The 23,320-nt window shown below is 51.8% G+C and overlaps 1 protein-coding gene across 4 annotated transcripts in view; it reads left to right on the forward strand.

The window, feature by feature from the left end:
* Positions 1-22,750, forward strand: part of NUDCD3 (NudC domain containing 3) — a 208,079-nt gene extending 185,329 nt beyond the window's left edge. For 2 of the 4 annotated variants that reach the window (XM_049894501.1, XM_049894500.1), the window contains exon 5: positions 13,009-22,742. In XM_049894501.1, the coding sequence (XP_049750458.1) occupies positions 13,009-13,119 (111 nt within the window). In that variant the 3' untranslated portion in view covers positions 13,120-22,742. Of the gene's footprint in view, positions 1-13,008 lie in introns of all 4 variants that reach the window. The other 2 variants (XM_049894499.1, XM_049894498.1) reach the window with 2 other exon arrangements.
* Positions 22,751-23,320: the final 570 nt, after the last annotated feature.

A 23,320-nucleotide genomic window follows, 5' to 3' on the forward strand; every position in this document is an offset into this window, starting at 1 on the left:
GAACTGAAGAAAAAATTCAAGCCTCGAGTTGCAATAGTGAAGGATTCTATGGGGAAAATATTAAATGACGCAGGAAGCATCAAAAGAAGATGGAAGGAGGATGCCCTTTATCACCGCTCTTATTCAACATTGTGCTAGAGGTCCTAGCCAGAGCAATTAGGCTAGACAAAGAAAGGGCATCTGGATTGGCAAGGAGGTAGTAAAATTATCTCTATTTGCAGATGACATGATCTTATACACAGAAAACCCCAAGGAATCCTCCAGAAAACTACTGAAACTAATAGAAGAGTTTGGCAGAGTCTCAGGTTATAAGATAAACATACAAAAATCACTTGGATTCCTCTACATCAACAAAAAGAACATCGAAGAGGAAATCACCAAATCAATACCATTCACAGTAGCCCCCAAGAAGATAAAATACTTAGGAATAAATCTTACCAAAGATGTAAAAGACCTATATAAAGAAAACTACAAAGTACTACTACAAGAAACTAAAAAGGACCTACTTAAGTGGAAAAACATACCTTGCTCATGGATAGGAAGACTTAACATAGTAAAAATGTCTATTCTACCAAAAGCCATCTATACACACAATGCACTTCTGATCCAAATTCCAATGACATTTTTTAATGTGATGGAGAAACAAATCACCAACTTCATATGGAAGGGAAAGAAGCCTTGCATGAGTAAAGCATTACTGAAAAAGAAGAAAGGGGGAGGCCTCACTCTACCTGATTTTAGAAGCTATTATACAGCCACAGTAGTCAAAACAGTCTGGTACTGGTACAACAACAGGCACATAGACCAATGGAACAGAATTGAGAACCCAGGTATACATCCATCCATATATGAGCAGCTGATATTTGACAAAGGCCCAGTGTCAGTTAATTGGGGAAAAGGTAGTCTTTTTAACAAATGGTGCTGGCATAACTGGATATCCATTTGCAAAAAAAATGAAACAGGACCCATACCTCACACCATGCACAAAAACTAACTCCAAGTGGATCAAAGACCTAAACATAAAGACTAAAACGATAAAGATCATGGAAGAAAAAATAGGGACAACCTTAGAAGCCCTAATAACAAGGCATAAACAGAATACAAAACATTACTAAAAATGACGAAGAGAAACCAGATAACCGGGAGCTCCTAAAAATCAAACACCTATGCTCATCTAAAGGCTTCGCCAAAAGAGTAAAAAGACCACCTACAGATTGGGAAAAAAATTTCAGCTATGACATCTCCGACCAGCGCCTGATCTCTAAAATCTATATGATTCTGTAAAACTCAACCACAAAAAGGCAAACAACCCAATCAAGAAGTGGGCAAAGGATATGAACACACACTTCACTAAAGCAGATATTCAGGCAGCTAACAGATACATGAGAAAATGCTCTCGATCATTAGCCATTAGAGAAATGCAAATTAAAACTACAATGGGATTCCATCTCACTCCAGCAAGTCTGGCATTAATCCAAAAAACACAAAATAAATGCTGGAGAGGCTGCGGAGAGATTGGAACTCTTATACACTGCTGGTGGGAATGTAAAATGGTACAACCACTTTGGAAATCTATCTTAAACAGTTAGAAATAGAACTACCATACAACCCAGAAATCCCACTCCTTGGAATATACCCTAGAGAAATAAGAGCTTTCACACAAACAGATATATGCACACCCATGTTTATTGCAGCTCTGTTTACAATAGCAAAAAGATGGAAGCAGTCAAGGTGTCCATCAGCAGATGAATGGTTAAATAAATTGTGGTATATTCACACAATGGAATACTACGCATAGATGAAGAACAGTGACGAATCTGTGAAACATTTCATAACATGGAGGAACCTGGAAGGCGTTATGCTGAGCGAAGTTAGTCAGAGGCAAAAGGATAAATATTGTATAAGACCACTATTACAAGATCTTGAGAAATAGTATAAACTGAGGAGAACACATACTTTTGTGGTTACGAGGCGGGGGACGGAGGGAGGGTGGGAGAGGGTTATTTACTGATTAGTTAGAAGATAAGACCTACTTTAGGTGAAGGGAAGGACAATACTCAATACATGGAAGGTCAGCTCAACTGGACTGGACCAAAAGCAAAGAAGTTTCCGGGATAAACTGAATGCTTCAAAGGTCAGCAGAGCAAGGGCGGGGGTTTTGGGACTATGGCTTAAGGGGACTTCTAAGTCCATTGGCAAAATAATTCTATTATGAAAACATTCTGCATCCCACTTTGAAATGTGGCGTCTGGGGTCTTAAATGCTAACAAGCGGCCATCTGAGATGCATCAATTGGTCTCAACCCACCTGGATCAAAGGAGAATGAAGAACACCAAGGTCACACGATAACTATGAGCCCAAGAAACAGAAAGGGCCACAGGAACCAGAGACTTACATCATCCTGAGACCAGAAGAACTAAATGGTGCCCGGCCACAACCGATGACTCCCCTGACAGGGAACACAACAGAGCACCCCTGAGGGAGCAGGAGAGCGGTGGGATGGAGACCCCAAATTCTCATAAAAAGACCAGACTTAATGGTCCGACTGAGACTAGAGGAATCCCAGCGGCCATGGTCCCCAAACCTTCTGTTGGCCGAGGACAGGAACCATTCCCAAAGACAACTCATCAGACTTGGAAGGGACTGGACAATGGGCTGGAGAGAGATGCTGATGAAGAGTGAGCTACTTGTATCAGGTGGACACTTGAGACTCCTGTCTGGAGGGGAGATGGGAGGGTAGAGAGGGTTAGAAACTGGCAAAATTGTCACGAAAGGAGAGACTGGAAGGGCTGACTCATTAGGGGGAGAGTAAGTGGGAGTATGGAGTAAGGTGTATATAAGCTCATATGTGACAGACTGACTTGATTTGTAAACGTTCACTTAAAGCTCAATAAAAATTATTAAAACCAAAAAAAAAAAAAGAAGAAGAAGATGGAAGGAATACAGTCATTATACCAAAAAGAATTAGTCAACTTTTCAAGCATTTCAAGAGGTAGCATATGATCAGGAACCGGTGGTACTGAAGGAAGAAGTCCAAGCTGCTCTGAAGGCATTGGCGAAAACAAGGCTCCAGGAAATGATGGAATATCAATTGAGATGTTTCAACGAAGGAATGCAGCACTGGAAGTGCTCGCAAAAATGGACGACAGCTACCTGACCAACCACCTGGAAGAGATCCATATTTATGCCTGTTCCCAAGAAAGGTGATCCAGCCGAATGTGGAAATTATAGAACAATATTGTTAATATCACACGCAAGCAAAATGTTGCTGAGGATCATTCAAAAGCGGCTGCAGCAGTATATCGACAGGGAACTGCCAGAAATTCAAGCCAGTTTCAGAAGAGGACGTGGAACCAGGGATATCATTGCTGATGTCAGATGGATCCTGGCTGAAAGCAGAGAATACTAGAAGAATGTTTACCTGTGTTATGTTGACTGTGCAAAGGCATTTGACTATGTAGATCATAACAAATTATGGATAACATTGTGAAGAATGGGAATTCCAGAACACTTAGTTGTGTTCATGAGGAACCTGTACATAGATCAAGAGGCAGTTGTTCAGACTGAACAAGGGGATACTGAGTGGTTTAAAGTCAGGAAAGATGTGTGTCAGGGTTGTATCCTTTCACCATGCCTATTCAATCCATATACTGAGCAAATAATCTGAGAAGCTGGACTGTATGAAGAAGAACGGGGCATCGGGATTGGAGGAAGACTCTTTAACAACCTGCGTTATGCAGATGACACAACCTTGCTTGCTGAAAGGGAAGAGGACTTGAAGCACTTACTAATGAACAGAAAAGACTACAGCCTTCAGTATGGATTACTCCTCAACATAAAGAAAACAAAAATCCTCACAACTGGACCAATGAGCAACATCATGATAAATGGAGAAAAGATTAAAGTTGTCAAGGATTTCATTTTACTTGGATCCACAGTCAACTGCCATGGAAGCAGCAGTCAAGACATGAAAAGACTCATTGTACTGGGCAAATCTGCTGCAAAAGACCTCTTCAAAGTGTTGAAACGCAAAGATGTCACCTTAAAGACTAAGGTGCATCTGACCCAAGCCATGGTATTTTCAATTGCATCATATGCATGTGAAAGCTGGACAATGAATAAGGAAGACTGAAGAAGAATTGACGCCTTTGAATTGTGGTGTTGGCGAAGAATATTGAATATACCACGGATTGCCAAAAGAACAAGCAAATCTAACTTGGAAGAAGTACAACCAGAATGTTCCTTAGAAGCAAGGATGGTGAGATTGCGTCTTATATTGTGCATGTTGTCAGGAGGGATTAGTCCCTGTAGGAGGACATCGTGCTTGGTAAAGTACAGGGTCAGCAGAGAAGAGGAAGACCCTCAATGAGGTGGATTGACACAGTGGCTGCAACAGTGGGCTCAAGCATAACGATTGTAAGGATGGCGCAGGACTGGGCAGCATTTTGTTGTGTTGTGCATAGGGTCACTGTGAGTCAGAACTGACTTGACAGCACCTAACAACGACAACAATACGTTCAAGGTCCCACCACTAGTAAGCCTCAGGGGTGGGCTTTGAACCCTGATTTGATTACAGATCTTTTTACTGTCACCTGTCCTGCCCTGCACCTTCCACAAGTCAGTGTCTCTGTGAAAGAATGTCCCTCTCATTTGGCCTGCTTTCCCCCATGAGCTTGCAGAGCTGGAGGCGCAGTCTGGTGTTGACCCTTTAGGAAGGTGCAAGGGCTCTCTTTGCCTGTTCTGTATCCTGATAAAGGTCACAGTGACTCTGTCATAGTGGCTGAGCTCCTAGGGCCTGGACTCCAGGATGCAGCCCCTCTGGGCTCGTGCAGACAGCAGGCGGCTGGTCACAGTTACAACCCAGCTTAGCTGCTTTTGTCTGTGGCTGTCAAGACGAGAGACCAGTTTTTGAACACTTGCTGCCTGAGGGGGCTCCCGTGAGCGTCTCCTCATCTTCCTCACTGCAGCTTGGAGATGAGGTGTCATCCTATCATACAGAAGAGGAGACAGGCTTGCAGGGAAGTGATGGGACTTGGCACTGGCTATCCCCAAGTGTAGTGCTGTGTCCACAGAAATGGTTGAGATATAGTCACAGGTTGCTCTTTGGGGGAAAGAATCCCTTGGATTGAGAAGATCCTGGTCAGTTTTTACTAGATAACATTAGCATAAATGCTCATGGTCATATTTGGGTTAGAATGAAGTCTTGAAAAGCTGCCTTTCCAAAATGAGGTGCTCTGCACCATTACGTGGATGGAGCGCCAAGGGAAGCGACTCTTCTGGCATTTTCCCCAGATGTGCAGAGGGCACTTTTCCAAACCCTGAGCTGGAACAAGGAGCAGGTGGCCTTCGCTCTGTTGGAGAGAAATGCTGGAAGTTAATGTTCTGTTGTGGTTTGAGCTGTGGTGCTGGTGAGCTTTGTGAATGCTTGAGCTGTGAGATGTAGGAAGCGAGAATGTCTCTTCACAGGAACTCACAAAACACAATGTCGTTTTCAGTTCAAAAACGCATACTTTTTTACTGGTGGTTTTTGTCTCTGAGCCTCTCAAGTGCCCTCTGATCGCAGACCATATGTTGGCTTTAAAAAAAAAAAAAAGACTTTTAAAAAGTTATGCCTACTTGTTGTACAAAATACTGATGGTGCCAAAATACTCATCCGAGAAGGTGGAAGCAGAAGTCCAGGAGGCAGTACTGTCACAGCTCAGAACATACCTGGGAGCAACAGGTGGTCTGTGCCCTGTGCCCTGCTGAGGTACACAGCTCTGCCCTCCTCGTCCTTCTCTCCACCCCTCCACTCGCCTACCCTTCCTCTCTTTCCTTGTGCCTCAGTGATTTCCCCACCCCCACACCCTTCTCCTCACCTCTTGGGCTTTCACCCCACCCTCCGTACTCTCTTCTCTCTCCCTCCTGCCCATGGGGCTTCTTTGCCACCTCTCCTTTATCCTCTGGAATCCTCTTGGGTCTCCCCTCCTCCAAGGGCCTGCCTACCCAGGAGGCTGGCATGAGGCAGACACAGCACTGCCCCCATGGGGCTGGCACTTCAGCCATTTTACTGTTACCTTCTCCCAAGAACATTCCAGTCATGCTTACACTCTTCACCGGTAGTCACGGTGCCACTAAGACAGGAGGGTGTCTACCCCAGGCAACTGCTGCGGTTTAGTCTTCATTCCTGTAGACAGTGCTGGAGTCCTGTGGCATGGGCGCAGAGTAGGGCCTGGAGGGTTAGTCCTAGTCCAAGTAGTTGAAGTCCATCACACTGTCAAGGCCGGTGTGTTACACACGTAGGTTGCCTTAAAGGCTGTCTGCAGATCCCAAGTACCCACCAGAGTACTGGGATAAGAATTCCACCCAGTGATGCCAGCCACTCCATAGGTGTTAAACTGTCCATTTATCCTATCAAGTTGCACACAGAGGGCAGGTAGGCAGTGTTGGCAGCAGTGAAAACTGTTTTAATTACTAATAGACGACAGACAGTGTACAGCGTCACAGGCAGTCCTCCCTGGCTGAGCAGCTGTCCAGCAGGATGGAAAACTTACACAGGTACCCCTCTCTTTACACTGTGAACTGAGGACCCTAAGGATCTTTCCTTTTTTTTTTTTTTTAATAATATTTTATTGTGTTTTCAGTGAAGGTTGACACAGCAGTTTAGGTTCCCATTCAACAATTTCTACACAAGTTGTTCAGTGACATTGGTTACATTTTTCACAGTGTATGAACGTTCTCATTATTTCCATTCTGGTTCTGTTTCCATTAATCTGGTGTCCCTGCCCCCTTATCTCCTCATCTTTGTTTTAAAGTAGTTGTTGATCATTTGGTCTTGTAAAGGTGATTTTTTAACGGAGCACAGTACTTAGAGTGATATTCAGTATTTTCCCAATCCAATTTGTTATTGAGCTACAAGGTGACTTCAGAGGTTAGTTTTGGTTTAAGTTTTGAAGAGTGTCTCAGGGCAGTAGTCTCCAGGAGTCCTCCAGTCTCAACCAGTCTGTAGGTCTGGTTTTTGTTTTTTGTTTCCTTTTTAACAGTTTAAGGTTCTGTTGTACATTTTTCTCCTATGAGGCTCCATCTATTGTGGCCCTGATCGAATGGTTCAGTAGTGGAAGCCAGGTACCATCTCGTTCTTCTGGTCTCAGGGGAAATGAGGTAAATGTGGTTCCTGTCGACTGTTTGTCCTGTAGACTAGTTTCTTCTTTGAGTCTTTGGTTCCCTTTTTCCGTTTTTCTCTAGATGAGTAGAGACCAATAGTTGTATCTTAGATGGCCACTCACAAGCTTTTAAGACTGTAGACGCTGCTTGCCAAGCTAGGATGGAGGACATAACTTTATGACCTGTATTGTGCCAGTTGACCGAGATGTTCCACAAGATTATGATACCCCACCCAGTTTTATATTCCACGGGTGGAATATATTTCACTGCACAGAGCACAATGCAGGTTTTCCCACCTGATCACCCAAAGAGGGAAGTACTTAGAAAGGGGGGTGCCAGCCTGAAATTGTTAGCCCAAAATTGTATATCTTTAGCACTGCTGCTTATTTAGACAAAACATTAGGCTTCAGAGGGGGAGGTGCAGTGGTTTGTTCTGAAGCCCGAAGATGGTAGCAGGGGAAAGGAACGAGAAATAATTATAGCCGTCTGGGCTATCCAAAGGACTGCCTCCTCTCAGCCCTGATGCATTCCAGGCAAACTGAGACAGCTTCCAGGGATTTTTCTGGTCCTCCGAAAGCTAGTCCTGAGGTCCAGCCTAGGACAGAGCCAGCCTCAAAAGAGGAGAGATGATGTGCCACAGGCGTGTGCACCTGTGCATACGGGTGCACACCGACACATAGTACACACAGTATACACAAGCAGCATGCATACACACGTGCATATGCACGCATATACACATATGTGCACACACAGCAACTTGGCAGACTGCCTGCTGAGTCCTGGCTTGCAGCTGGCGTTCATCTGTGAACCTGGCCACTTGAGCAGCTGACCATCACTATGTCAGGGGACGTAGAACCATGCCTCTCCTTTGACAGTGCAGTCGGGTCCCTCTGCTTATGTTCTGCTCTGGGAGAGGACATCGTGCAGGTTTGCTTTCCTGGTTTCCTGGGGCCTCAGACAGAGCCAATGTGGAGCAGAAGGCCACGAGCCAGCAGGCCCGAAGGCTGCTCCACACCATGATGTTTGGCTGCTTGTGAGCCAGGACCAGGAGACAGAACAGAAGGGCCAAGAAGAACTCTGAAGACAGCAAGGTGTGATGGGAAGACCACTGCGTTTTGAGTCAAAATTGATTCAACAAGTGCCTGTTAAGCACTGGCCTTGTGTGCTCAGCGTTGAGTGGGCATGTATGCCTGCGGCAAGGGAGAGCATCATGGGAGTTGTCGGGGAAAGACCAGCACAGTGCAGGGCAGGCAGCAGGGATGCGCGGTTCCCAGGCTGAGCTCACCTCTGCCACTCATGAGCCGTGTGCTGCTCTACTGCCGAGCGTCTTAGGCCAGTGCCTGCACTGCTCTCCCAGGGCTGCTGTGAGCCACGAGGCTACGAGTGTGTGCCTGGGGAGAGTGCTGCCCCAGGCTGCTCCTCACTGCAATTCCACATGCAGCACCCCATTGGCCAGGGCTATCACCTCAGGAGTCCGTGGCAGGGCCGGTGAGGTCTGGTGCAAATTGCTACTTCTTTGAGAAAAACAAGTCTGTGGCCTTATGTGGTCTCTTGTGGTAGTCTGGGCATATTTTATTCCCTTGTCGTCAGGTGAACAGGAGGAGGCTGCTCATGAGTACCAGACCCACCACGTCCCCACGTCTCCAGTGGGGAGGATTGAAGCCTGATCAGCTCTCTTCTAAGATTTCATCCGCCCTGCAAATTAGCACAGTCACAGTTAACAGAGTGCTCCTGGCATTGGTTCTCATGTGTGGTGTGAATTTGAATCTTTCTAAATGTGCCAAGATTTCAAATTGTGCTTCTAATGCCACAGATACTATGTATTTTAAAACATTTTTATTTTGAAGTGGCGGCACTGTTCTTGCTTGTATTTTGAAATTCTTTATTGTCATTGTGAGGTAACCTATTTTCCAAAATCAAAAATGTAATCCCCTCCATCTTTTTTCTAATTTAATTTCTTTTGAGTGGGATTTCCCCCATCTGGAAGGCGAGCATGTTCTTTGAGGGTACATTGTTCGGTCTTGTGTCTGGACTCTGGACAAGTCTGGTGGAACTTACTGCCCCTGGTAACTAACTGTCCAGTTCCTACCTTGTGCTGCCTGTGAGGCAAAACAGCAGTGGAAGCTGGTCTTGGGATCAGAATGAAGTCAATAGCACACAGGAGCACTTTGCCTCCATCTTTGCTTCCGGGCGGGTTGAGTCCACTGGCACCTGGCACCTGGGCTCCCTGTGGTGCTGTGTCACATCCAGAGCCATTCTTTGCATCCTGCTTCCTGGCGTGGAAGATGAGGACTCTGAGGGAGGCGGGCCTGAGGAACCCAAAGGTTCCAGGGTGTCTGCTTGGTCAAAGCCAGCCTGGGCTGCTCTGCTGGACGGCCCCATTGGGGGCAGGGGCTGGTTAACCAGTAAGCAAGTTATGCACCGACTTAGTTATATTTACTTACTAATCTACAGTGCACAGTTTCACATTGGTTTCATCAGATCTTTGATGTGGCAAAAGAAACAGGTGAAAGTATACAATGTAGGATAGTAAGTAAGCACGAGTAAGCTTGTGCATACCTTGCTTATTGGGTAATCCATCGCTGATCAGGGGCTTTAGAAACGTTAGGTAGTCTCTTCCTGAGGTCATCTTGAGTCCTGGGGCTGGCCAAGTTCGGGGAGGTCTCCAAGTGTTCCTGCGGAGCCCCAGTGTCTGGGTGTTGGTGTGGGCCCTCGTCGACCAGGCCTCGTCTGGGCATCCTGGGACAGTCACTGGGTAGCCTGCTCGGGCTGGAAACCAGTGGGAGGCTGTCCAGCAGAGAGGAGTTGATCAAAGGAAGTTGAGGACGAGACACCATTGAGGCGGCCATACTGCCATGATAGAGGAGTTCAGGGTAGGGTCTTCAAAGTAGGATTTCAGATGGGAAAGGAAATCAGGCCATCTGTCATCTGTCTGCCACCACATTTCTGTGCCATGGCGTGCTCATGTGCCCACCCACGTGTGCCTCCACACCTCCAGATTCTGGGCCAGGAGGAAGAGAGCAGTGGAGGGCGGTCTGGGCTGCGGGAGAAACCGGGAGAAGCCAGCATGGTCAGAGCTGGCGAGTGCAGGGATTCGGAACTGTGACAAGGATGTGGGCTGAGCCGAAGGTTTTGCAGCCACGGACCGACAGCATCTGGATCATGAGGCTCCTCCATGGACAGTGGATCTGTAAGAGGCCCTTTAGCCTGGTGGCTGGATTGGAATGTGGCTCTTCCAAAGCAGGAGATGGGAGAATTCAGGGTGGATGCCAGCGGGAGAATCAAGAGGCCATGCAGGCAGCATAGGCAAGGGAGAGAGGAAGGGGGCCAATACCTGGCTTTCTAGCTGAGGAAGGCAGGTTATGGTTAGCAGTGCCATTTCTTCGGATAACGACAGTCAGCAGGAATAGACCTAGTGGGGAGGAAGTGAGGAAAGGCTCCGTTTTGGAATGAAAGTGTAGACACCTTTTGGACAGCTTATGAAGAGGTCAAGGGAGTGGTGGCGTGATTGAGACCCTGGAGTTCAGAAGGAAGGTCAGGATCAGGACCGAGAGTGGGGACAATGCAGGGTCAGGGCTGAGAGTGGGGGCAATGCAGGGTCAGGGTCAGGGCCATGAGGGGAGCAATGTAGGGTCAGGGTCGGGGGAGGGCAAGGCAGGGTCAGGGTTAGGGCTGAGGAGGGGGCAGTGCAGGGTCAGGGTCAGGGCCATTAGGGGGACAGTGTAGGGTCAGGGTCAGGGCTGGAGGGGCAGTGCAGGGTCAGGGTTATGGCCAAGGGGTGGGCAATGCAGGGTCAGGGCCAGGGGGAGGGCAATGCAGGGCCAAGGTCAAGGGGAGGGCAATGCAGGGTCAGGGTCAGGGCTGAGAAAGGTGGGGGTGGATGCATTGCATTAGGAAAGCTCACCTATAGAGAGAGTGGAGAGACAGACACGAGGCCCAGCACCAGACACCTGGTTTTCCAACATTGCGAGGTCAGGTGAGGAGGAGTTGTTTAGCAGAGATCAGAAGATGGTAGCCAGAAGTACAAGAGAAAAATTCAAGGAGGGTTCTGTGGCCAGAGCTAAGAGAGGATGGTGGTTTGCAGTGGGCGGTGGCCCATAGCTGCCCTGGGTGAGAACCAGGCTCACCCCCAGGGGGCGCTCTTCCACATACCACCACCCCTTACCCTCCCAGCACAGGGAGTTTGGTTGGGCCAACGTGGGCTCTAGCAACCTCTGTAGGAAGGCAGGACTAGGCAGCTGACCTGCCTCCAGCTTCCCATCCACAGTGGGCAGAGGTTAGGTCAGGCCGAGAGCTGCATGAGACGAGCTTCTTGCCACCTCTTGGTCACACAGATGCCAGTGGAGCGTGAGGACATGTCCGTCTCCGGCAGGGAGGGTTTGTGGTGAGAGACCAAGTCGCCGGTCTGTGCTTAGATGGTTCCTGGGAATTGCTGCAGCACCATAAGCCCGGCCCCAAGAGCCACATTCTCCTATTGCCATTGTTTGAAAAGATGCCTGAAATGCTCTTCTCAAAAAGTCACTAATATGAATTACCTATAAGCAGTTGAGAGTAATATCTACTAATCCTTTATACATATTAGAAGCCCTGGTGGCACAATGGTTAAGATCTCAGCTGCTAACCAAAGGCCAACAGTTCAAATCTACCAGGCGTTCCTTGGAAACCCTATGGGTCACCATGAGTCGGAATCAACTCGATGGCAGTGGTTTAGTTTTGGGGTTTAACACATATTAAAATGTCTCTGACGTGCTTGTTGCTGTCACTTAGGTCTAAAACAGAAAAGAGAGAGCCATCGTGTCAGAAGCTGGCCTGTTAGGGGAGAAGCCGTGCACGTCTGGTGCTTAGAAAAGGCTGAGGTTCTGAGAGCCTGCAGTGTTGTCAGCACCAGGAACTTTCCACACACTGGCCTTGTGATGAGAGGAGAAGTGTACTGTCTTCCTGGCTGTTGTGCAGTCTTTCTGTGACAGGGAACATTGCCAAGTGGGTCAGGAGACTTCCTGGCCTGCGCAACAGTTCCCATCCCTTCCTCTAAGTGGGAAGAGGGGAGAGGTCACTCAGCCTTCCAGCACTCTGTGATGAGGCATTCTTCCTGGGCATGGCCACTGTGCTGCTGCGCACAGAGCAGGCGGCAGGAGCTGTGCGGCGCGCAGGGTCAGCGAGCACAGGGAAAGTACCCTTGCCCAGCAGCCTTCCTCGTGTTCCCTGACCTTGGCACACAGCTGGACCTCCTCCTGGCCCCTGGAGGCTGGACAGTTGCATATGGCTACACACTAAACTGGGAAGAACTAAATCGCCACCAGCTCTGACCACGTCTCCATGGATGCTTGCAGGGGCCACGACAGTCAGGTCCGTGTCACGCCTTGGTTGTCCACTGGATGGTCTGTGTGCCTTGTGGTCCCTTAGGGTCAACGTCTCAGTACCATGCATGCACTTCCCCGACTTCTCAGGGCGGCTCTTACCAAGGGGCCTTCCTCTCTGGAACATACCCCTGGACACTTGGTCATGTGCCCACATAGCTGCTAGACAGAGATGCCTGATAAGAAAGGGGTAGGAGCTGAGCCCTGAGGAACAGCTGGCGCTTTGCTGGCGACAGGACGATGAGGGCCAGAGAGTCTGTGTTGTGAGGAGAGGCCAGTGGGGCGTACAGTGCCTCCTCTGGTCATGGCTTGATCGTGGGAGTGCAAGGCCTCCTGGCCATTTGACCACCCCCGGCATGCTTCCTGAACCAGCATGTCCCTCCCTGGGACCTGAGGAGAGTCAGCTGGAGGAAGCAGAAAGGACCTGTGCCTGCCGGTTGGAGTTCTGCCGTGGGAGGGAGTGCCCTGCCTTGTGGTCACATTTAATTTCTCTATTTTCTGTTTGTAGAAAGTCCATGAGATGCTGAAGAAGGGATGGGATGCTGAAGGCTCCCCCTTCCGAGGCCAGAGATTCGACCCTGCCATGTTCAACATCTCCCCCGGGGCGGTGCAGTTTTAGCAGCCAGAGAACCAGAGGCCCTCTCCAGCACATGGAAGGCAGAAGCCGCATGGCCCCACTCGGCTTCCCTCCACGGCTCCCCTCCAAGGCTCCCTTGCATGCCAGGGACCTTCATCTGCTCCCTCCCCACCACGCCTGCCTTTTCTTTGAAGGGAAATCAGGCCCTCCCCCAGCCTTGTACCTCCTCCTGCTGCTCTGAGGAGGCAAAGGGCAGGCTTCCACCAGCCCTGGCCATGCTGACAGGTGCCTCTAAGTGCAAGCAGCCCAGCACCAGGCAGTGCCTGCTCTGTCTCCATGGCAATGCCCGCCCCCCCCCCCCCCCCCCACTTGTTGCTGCTGTTGTTTGGACGCCGCCGTCTTCAGCTTGCGGCTTGCTTCTCTTTGGGTGGGGTAGGGCGCCATTGCTGGGTGTCCCTTCATAGCTGCAGTCTGTGGGGTGGTTGAGCTGGACAGCCAGCAGGAGCGTGGTGCAGGTGGCTCTGTGGCAGCTGCCCCTTGGCTGGTGTGAGAGCCCCTGACTCTTGACCTTTTGTGGGTGCATTTCCATGTGGTCCTGCTTGTCTCTTTGTTGTGCCCGAGGCTTCTTCCACACAGCAGAAACTGGGATCCTGGCATCTGCATTTGTTGCTGTCTTACTTTGCCTGTTATAGATGTCGGAAGAGAGTCCTGAGCTCTGGCCTCAAGGCCCAGACGCAGTAGGGGTTTCTGTCTGCGCAGGAGCACATCCCTCTAGTCACGCAGCCCACCTACCGAGACCCGACTCAAGACCAGTGCCGCCCACCACACCACTGCTCAAGCACACTTGGCTTTGCGCATCAGACCATGTCTTCAGGGCACTGGATTTGGCTCCTTTTAACCCCTGCTTTGGTTCCATCATACCCTCTGTGTGAATCATGGCTTATGGGAAGCCCAGCCTGACTTGTGGGGCCTGGGACAACCATTGGACTGCTTGAGGAAGAATCTCTGCCTCCATTGCAGTGGAGCCACGGGGATTGAGAACCTCACACCCTCTGCCCGGCCCTGGGCTGGGTGCAAGGAGCCCACACCTCTGCGCATCCACGGCTCCAGAGGAGCATGCGCACGTGCTTCCCCATGACCTGCGACCGTCGATTGGGCTGGTTTATCGGCTACAGCCGTGTGTGAAGAGAGCAGACTTGGCTGTCAGCTGGTTGGAGCAGGAGGCAGGGCCCCTCAGGAGGGTTCCTCAGCACACTTGCTGGCCCTGAGAGCACCAGCCCAGAGCCTGTCGTGCAGTGGGGCCGCCAAGACCTGTGTGTGTAGCTGCCCCCACTGAGCGTCTGCTACTTGTCTGATCAATGGTCAGGTGGGCCTCTGTGGCAGACACTTCCTGCCCTGCTACCACGTACAGCAGCTGGAATAAGGGGACCTAGTCACAGAGAAAAAGAAGCCTGCTTCTGTCACTGGGAGCAGCCTCTGCCTGCTCTCTGCCTCCTTGTCTGGGATGTCATCAGCAGGTGGGAGTCCTGGAGGCTTCCATCTTCAGGAGCTGGTCTCAGTGCCGTCATTTCCAGGCAGATTTCTGGCAGACGGTGGTCATAGGCAGCACTGTCCCTCAGCAGTCCTTGTGGGAAAGCACCCAGGAAGTCTTCTCTGGGTCCAAAACGCTGTTCTGATGTCGTGGTGTGAGCCCAGGATGTGTTGGGACCCGACATTACTCCCCATCAAACGTGAGAGTCCTGCTGTCTCATACCAGTCACCAAGGCTAGGGGACCGGAGCCGCGGTCCCTCTTCAGCAGACGGGCAGACTTGTCCCTACAAGGGGGCTGGGCTACTGTGCTGGGATCCGGGGAAGCCTTGGATTTGCACACTCGCCCCACACTGGGTTTTCCTGTGTCGTGGTGTGTGTGTGCTTTAGCCACTTTCAGTGTGTTTCCTGTCTTCTGTGTGGGTCACTGAGGTGGGCCACACAGCCTTGTGGGGAGTCTTCCAGAAGGAATGTCGAGGTGGGGTGAGATGCCCTGCATCTCAGCTACTTGAGAGACTGTGTGAGCCATTTACTTCCATGGTAGTTTGTCTTCCTTTTGCCCAGGATCTGTTTCCAGTGTCGCGTTTCCTCCCCGTTCCCCACCCTGCTTTAACAAAACAGTAAGGGAGGAGATGGGAAAGCTGAGCGTGGGCCTTGGCGGAAGTGCTGAGTGCACCCCAGGGGTGTCCTTCATGCCGCGCGGCCCGAGCACCTGTCGCCACAGAACGTGCACAGGCCTCAGAGTGCCTGGCCGTGCTGGGGACACCACACACCTGCCCTCTGTGCGGAGCCACTCTGGGGGACAGTTCTGCCTCCCTGCCTCCCGAATAGGCCCAGCCTCGGGACCTAGTGCACACTGCTTCTTTTCTCTTTTTAGACAGGACAGCAGCAGTTTGGCCACTAACCCCATCAGCTGAGGCTTCAAGGAAAGCAGGGCGGCTCACTCCCGGGCCTGGGAGCCCAGGAGAGGGGTGTCCAGCCTGTCAAGTCGCTCTCTCGCCCTGTGTTGGTTTGCAATAAATCTGTATTTAAGCAACTCTGGGTCCGAGTGTGACATTTGCTCCCCAGACAGTTCTGGCCCCAGGTTTTCAGCTGTGAGGTCTCTGGGTCCCTGGATGCAGCAAACAACAAAATGGGGATCCCTGGAAGGTGTTGCCCAGCCTACCTGAACTCACTTGGTGCTTGTTTGGATGTGAGACTTTGCCCAGAATCCGAAAATCAAATAAGCTTTTGGTCAGGGATATAAAGAGACTTGGAGCTATAGATCTGATATCCATGTCAAATAGGTTCTGGAATTCTGTTGTTACCCGGATCCCTGAGATGAAGGCAGGGTTCAGAGTGCTTCCTCTAAAGGGCTGACGTCCTGTGATTGCGCTGGGTGCCAGCACTCTTTGGCTCCAGATGCGCCTGCGGCTCCCTGCCACTGACAGTGAAGTAGAGCCCCCCTGCCCTCTGCATGCTCACCGTGTCCCCACTGAGATGTTGGTGTCTGGCGGGGAGGTCCACAGACTTCCTTAGGCCCCCTCTCATCAGTGGCAGTGCCTTCACCCACTTGCTAGAGCCCCAGGTCTTGGACTCCTCATACTCTCCCCCCTGCCCCCGAGTACCAGGAGACTCCACTGGGTCTTGTTCTGCCTCCAATATAGGCCCCAAACTGCACCACCTGCGGACAGGCCTGCTGGCCCGCCCTGTCCAGGCCACCGCGTGCAGCATGCAGCAGGTGTTGTGTTCCTGTGTGAGGAACACTTAGGAGGCACGGGTTACCACTGGTCAGGAACAATCTGCCAGGAAGGAGAGGCATCTGCTGTTTGCCCCTGAAGAGTGCAGGAGGGAAAAATAATCAAGAGTTTCGTTTGGAAATGTGTCCAAGAGGCGTCAGCTGCTGTATAAAGAACTCACTGCCTGGAACACTCAGCTTGGGGGAACAGAGCCACCCCCACTCAGCTCTGTTCCCCTGCTGGGCAGCTGGCAACAAACAACCAGGCAGTGGACGGCACAGATCCTGGCACCTCAGAAGCAGCCAGCCCCTGGGACAAAGGCTGGCATCCCCACAGAGGGCGGGCACACTTCCGGGGGTGAGAGGAGAGCAGGCCAGGGCCAGGGCTGAACAGAGTGAGGATAAGGGGAGTGCTGCCACCCCAAGGGGCACTACATTATTGGCTCTGTTCCAGGACCACACAGGGTCTATGTGACCCTGCCGGAGGCTGCACATTCCACTTTTGCTCTGTTTGACTGAAGGATCTGTGAAACCAGCTGTCTGGACTGGCCTGGCAGGGGTGGGTAGGACAGACTCCCACCACCCAGGCCCGGGGTGCCAGCATCTCCCTGGGGATGGCTGGGCCTCTCTGCCAGCCCTCAAAGGACGATGGGGCCACTCAGTTGAAGAGTTGCAAAAAATTTGTATGATTCAGCCTCAGCTTCCCCCTCAGCTAGCCCACACTAATGTGGTTTTGTTTTGTTTTATTTTCACGGTTTTGTCTTTTAAGACTGAATGCTGAGCAGACTGGCATTGCCATCAGAAGTGGGGAGGAGCCCTCCGGTCATGGGCCCCTCTGCCTGCGGGCACACAGCCTGTTTTCTGCCATGCCCACGGGGCTGGCTGTTGTGACGAAAGCACCTGATTTTTGGAGTCAGCTGGCCCGGGCCTCCGACCCAGGCCTGACCTGGTCCAGCCACCCCCCTCACTGGCCCATTTGCCTGTCTGTGAAGGGTTTCTGCAGTGTCACCAGAGCCAAACGTTTCCTCCTCACGGTGGTGGGACTCTTGCCCACCCTTGGAGAATCCTGCCAGGTTCCAGGTTGCGGTCAGCATATCTGGGACCTGAGGGAGTGTGAGCAAAAGGGCTTTTTGCACCCAGCTGGTCCCAGGCCCCACCTGGCTGCTGCTATTCTGAGGCAGGGCCCTGGGGGCGGCTTGCTGGCTGCATGCACAGGGCCTCTCGGGGTGCACATGTCCGAGCAGGGTCAGGACCACTCCCCTAAGGAAGCATTGCTGTCAGGAGGCACTTGCAGGAGAGACATCTGTCATCCTGGGAGGCAAGTCCAGGGCCCTTCAGCCAGACTGGGGCTGGATCTTCCCACCACCCTCAACCAGGACCCTCTTCCTGTGAATGTTCTCTGACCAGGAGGGAACCCTAGGCTTTTCAGAGCCTGGAGCTGGGTGAGAGGGGCCAGAAAGAAATGTTATTCCACCCCACTCAGTTTAGCCACAGAAGAGAAGTGGCATTCCAAGGTCACATGGCTTGTTTTAACAAGAGGAGCCCAGCCCTAGGACGTGGCCAGTGCCATGAAACCCCCAACCCCTTCCAAGGAACACTGACTCTCTCCCCTGCCTAATCACCCTCTGCGACGGGCCCAGGTTGTCCTTCGCCTCCTCAATGCTTCTGCCTGGCAGCCCCCTTTGAGGCCAGCAGCCCCTCCCTGCCCAGCTTGTTCAGCCTCATTCTTATCCTTCTCTAGAATTAGAAAGGGTAAACCCGTCTTCATTTTAGACACTGTGCCCAGGCACAACACTGGACATGCTGCAGGCTCTGTGTGGCTCCGTCACATTAAAACATCCTCTAGACAAGGACCCAGGGGCCACAGCCGGGACAGGCTCAGCCCTCAGCCTCGCTTCTCAGCCAGGTACTGCTCCACCACTCTAGTGTCGTCCTCTGCAGAAGCTTTGGCAGTGCTTGGTGATAGAATGAATGAGTGAGTGAAGACCTCTGGTGCTGCCAGGGGAAAGCAGACTCAATGCTCTGTGCCAGTGTCCCACCTGGCACCACAGAGCTTCCTCTGAGCTGGCTGAGGCGCTGCGCCTTTGGGGCCAGGACCCTGGGTGTTTCTACCATTGGCATCAGAGTGCACCTTGAAGTGCTTTCTGTCAGCCCCAAAGCTAGCCCTCGGTGACTGCAGCCCTGACTGTAGACCAGCCCCCAGCCCGGGAGACGTTTATGTGGTGATGACCCAGAAGCCAATGGCCTGGTCGATTGGGCCTGGGTCCGCCTCCAGAGTGGCTGAACCCCCTGTGCCCAGGGTTGGGCATCAGAAGAATGGGTGAGATTGGGGACTTAAAGGGAGGCTCCTCATGCAGGGAAAGATGGAGTCTGGGGAGCTGCTCCAGGTCATATCCAAGGTTTCGAATTGAAGGTATTAGCTTGGATTCCCGAGAATTGGGATCAAGGACACTGAACACAGCAGTGTCCCCGGGGCTGCAGCTCAGCTTGGACTTCAGAAGACCTCTCTAAGCTCCACCTGTCTTCCTCTGGAAATTGAGATGTAGGACACCCTCAAAGATGGGTGGTGAGGCTTAAGCAAGGGGCTGGAAGACAAGCCCCTTTTTCAGGGTGTGTCTAGCCCACAGAGTACACTCTAACCAGTAGGCCTTAGAGAAGAGGGCAGGAGGCCCACGTCCTCAGCCTGGACATGGAGCTGCAGACTGGGCCTTCAGGGGTGACAACCTGTGTGTCCTGGGTCTCCCACTGATGGATGGGGAGGAATTTATGTGACCCAGGGATGACTTTCTAAGTTGGTGTTATGCAAGGCTTAGAGTGACCCTGGATCTTCTCTGCCTATGTGAATGAGGCCAGGCATCACCTGGTGGTCTTGATGAGGATGTCAGGCAAGAAGCAGCAGCTCCTCAGAGAGGCAGGTGCAGGCTGGTAACCCCTCTGCTCAGTGGGCAAGCGGTGCCTGGACCCCAGGCCGGCAGGGGCTACGGCCTCCTGGGAGGCAGCTCCTCCAGGGTGGAGAAAGCTGCAGATGTAGCACCTGCTGGCGGCAGAGCAGGTCTGTACTCAGTACTCGACTCTTCCAGCTTCCTCCCGTCCCCACCTCCAGCTCAAAGAGGAGCTAACTTCACACCTCTGTGCTGAAATTAACCGAGTTCTGCACCCACGGTGCCCCACCTACACGCTCCACCGCGCTCCGGTCGTGTGGAGACCCAGGCACAGACTGTGCCCTTCCAGACTGATGCGCTCCCAAGGTGGCCCAGCTCTCAGCCCGGGCAGCGCCCAGAGACAAGTCAGTCCTGAGCACCGCTCAGAAACAGTGCGAATGACCGGGCCAAGGACTTCTGCAGCCAGAAGGGACGGTATGCCCTGGGACAGAAGGAGAGAGGGGGAACCTGGCTGGTGGGTGGCCCCAAGGAGTTGCCTCGCTACTGACAGGAAGTCAGGTCTGCACTAAGGAAGCACCACAGGCCTGTGGTTTACAACCCACAGACCAACCAGCCCTCCATTGCTACAGATGAGGCATTGAGGCCCAGGAGCGAAGGGGCCCAAGGTCACAGCAAGGGTAATGGGCAGGGTGAGACCCAGCCAGGCATCCTGGAGTGGGTCTATACTCCCCAACTTATGCTGGGTACACCAGGGACGTGGGCCACACCCACCTGCCCACTACTGCAGCCATCCAGGCCTCCCAAGGAAGGTTTTCAGGTACCATACAGTCCCAAGTAGGCAGCCGGCTCAAATGCCTGAGTTGAATGGAGCCAGACTCACTCAAATAAAAACCAGTTGCTGAGTTAACATCAACTCACGGCAACCCCTGGGTGTCAGAATAGAACTGTGCTCTGTAAGGTTTTTAGTGGCTGATTTTTCAGAAGTAGATGGCCAGGCTTTTCTTTCAAAGTGCCTCTGGGTGAACTCGAACCTCCAGCCTTTCAGTTACAGCCAAGCATGTTAGCCACTTGCACCACCTCAAAGTAGCCACTCAAATAAATAAAGCACTCCGTTAACGTTGAAGCTACAGGAAAACATCAAGGTGGGTGATGTGCAGGTATGTATTTGTGTGTGTGAGTGCATTGTGAAGTGGGTCATGGTCAAGGAAAACCCCAAAATACATACATAATCGTTCCAGTCCTCAGTTCTCCAGAGAGCTAAAATAGCCTGATTGCTGTGAGAAGGGACAGCGTGTGTGTGTCCCCAGGGCTGGCTCCCAAGAGCCTCGCCTGCCTCAGCCTCATACTTGCGAAGAAGCACTTAGCAGGCCCTGGAGAGTGGAATGGTCAGGTGGCTACTGCTCCGTTCATCTGAAGTACTTTATTTTTTCTTACAAACTCAAGCCTTGAGCTACTGGAACTGTGGGGATTTTGTATTTCCTCCTTCTTTTCTTTTGGACAAAACAGGCCAGTCTGAGGGCAACAAGACCCACGGTGCCAAAGTGGTATGTTCTCCAAGCGGGTGCTCTCCATTGGGAGCTGCTTTTGTCTCTCTCCACCAGAAAGGAAATGAGGGAAAAGAAGAGATAAGGGAACTCCCACTCCCTTTCCCTCCCCCACACAGGTTTTGGCCTACAGACTGGAATCAGTCTCCGTGGCTCAACTATCACTAGCAACATTTACTGTGAGGACGTTTGAGCCGCAAGACCACTTAAGCAGAGAGCTTCTCTGCCTCCCACATTGGGTTCATTTTCAGGTTGGCACAAGCATTTCTCGTGTGAATGCATTCCCTCCTAAGTAGCAGAAGATGGGGGATGAGGAGGGGGCCACTGCACAGGGTGTGCTCCCCAGCCTGCAGAGGCGGCCTTCCAGCCTGGGGTGCCTCTCAGGGTGATGGGGTCACAACTCACTACCTAGTGCCCAGCCTCTGGAGCAAACGGCCATGCTGCAGCAGGCCCCTGGCATTCCTGCCTTTGGGTCATAAGTCTGTGGCGTTTGTGGCAGCACACACTGGCCAACAGCATAGCTCACTTCATTTCAAGCCAGCCGGCCCCTTTCTCCTGCGCAGCAACAGCGGCACAGGTTATCACTGGGCGGGGTGGGGGGTTCACTTACGACAGCCCAGGTGTGGAGTGTTTACCCATTCCTACATCTTCTCATTTAATTCTCATCCCTTGTGCCCTAAACTGTTCTCCCCAGAGATTGCTGACCCTGTGAGGGCAAGAGCCCCTTCTTGAGCTTTTTGTATTCTCAGAAACAGGCGGTGCCTTGCCAGCCACGCCTAGAAGTCCAGTGACCCCATCTCCAAGAAAGGGTTGCCCTGTATTTCCTGCTCTTCTGAGACACCTACGCTGCTCAGCTGTCTCCACCACTGTCCACTCTGCCTTGCATCTCTTCCTCACTGCTCCTCAGCCCATGGTCACCAGCGACCACATGCGTGTCCACCCAGTGGACATATCACTACCGGGCACTCCACCTTTCTCCTGCTCCAGCTCTGGGATTCCATACCTGCCTGGTGTCTGACGTCCTGCCTGTGCAGCCTCCTCTCAGCCAGCCCTTTCTCTGCTCACCTAGATGGTGGTGCCCGGGGCCCTTTCCTGTCCCATGCTCCTGTGTCCCATGTACACCCATGGTGTCAGTATCACTGGTATGTGGATGCCTTCCAGCCAGACTCCTGCACTCCAGCCCTGGATGGCCTCCCACCCACTGGTGCCTGCCTCCCTGCTCCTGTCCTGCCCACGCTCCTCACCGTGGCAGCCTGAGGGGAGCCGCATTGGGGGATCGGGGTGTTGCCAGGAGGTAAAGAGGAAGTGGAGGGGGGACTGGGCATGGGACCCAGCGGACGGTAGGAGGCCTAGTTGGTGCAGCGAGGGTCTGCAAGGCCAGAGGGCGTGGGGTCTGAGAGACTGCAGGAAGGTTTTTGCAGATGCGTGTACCTCAACTGTTTGTGGGGATTGACCTCAGTCACAGCATTTAGTGGCAATTCTTACAGGCGTTCTTTGGCACCGACTAGCGCTCTTCATATGTTCATTAGGCATGCAGGTTTCTTCTGTGAATGTCCATTTTTTCTACTGTGCCTGTCACGGATTGAATTGTGTCCACCAAAACTCTGTGTCAACTTGGCTAGGCCATGATTCCAGTATTGTGTGATTGTCCACCATTTTGTCACCTGATTTTCCTATGTGTTTATGATGTTAATGAGGCAGCACTCAATCTACAAGATTAGGTTGTGTCTTAAGTCAATCTCTTTTGCACTATACAAGAACCAAGCAGAGAGATGGGGACCTCATACCACCGGGAAAGAAGCACTGGGAGCAGACCACGTCCTCTGGACCCAGGGTTCCTCCTGCATGGAGAAGCTCCTAGACCAGAAGATTGATGACAAGGACCTTCCTCCAATCCAAAAGAGAGAGAAAGTCTTCCCCTGGAGCTGATGCCCTGAATTCAGACTTCTAGCATACTAGACTGTGAGACAATAAACTTCAGCTTGTTGAAGCCACTCACTTGTGATAGTTCTCTTATAGTAGCACTAGATAACTAAGACAATGCCGTTCATCTTTTATGATTAATTTGTAGGCTTATTCTTTGCCAGTTGCATTTATTACAAAATTTCCCAGCCTGAAGCTTGGTTTTTAGCTTTGATTATGATCAAGGCCAACTTCTGGGGTGGCATTTGGGGAGGGGTCCATCGGAGAAGAGGCCCATGTAGAATTGCCTTCAACCCAGACCCACCCAGCCTGGACCCCTCTGCCTCAGAGCTGCACCTCTCCAGCTCACCTAAACCCAGACGCAGCTCCCCTAAACTGCACCACCCCAACCATCTCCAGGACAGTGAATTGGTGCAGGTGGGGCTCCTTCTTACTGCAGGGCTTAGGAACCCTCTTAGTCCAGTGAAGCTCTCACCCCATCACAGGTTCCTCTGGGCCCCCCTTAGTCTGGGTGGGGCTCCCGGGGCAGGGCCACCAGGGTTCTGGTACAGGAACTGGCTGGCCTGGAGGGTCCCTGAAACAAGGCTCTGTTTCCGCCGCATTTGGCCACTGAGGAAACCAAGACACCAAAACAGCCCTTGGGGTTGGC

This window comes from Elephas maximus, chromosome 8, assembly GCF_024166365.1.
Source record: "Elephas maximus indicus isolate mEleMax1 chromosome 8, mEleMax1 primary haplotype, whole genome shotgun sequence".
Lineage (NCBI taxonomy): Eukaryota > Metazoa > Chordata > Mammalia > Proboscidea > Elephantidae > Elephas > Elephas maximus.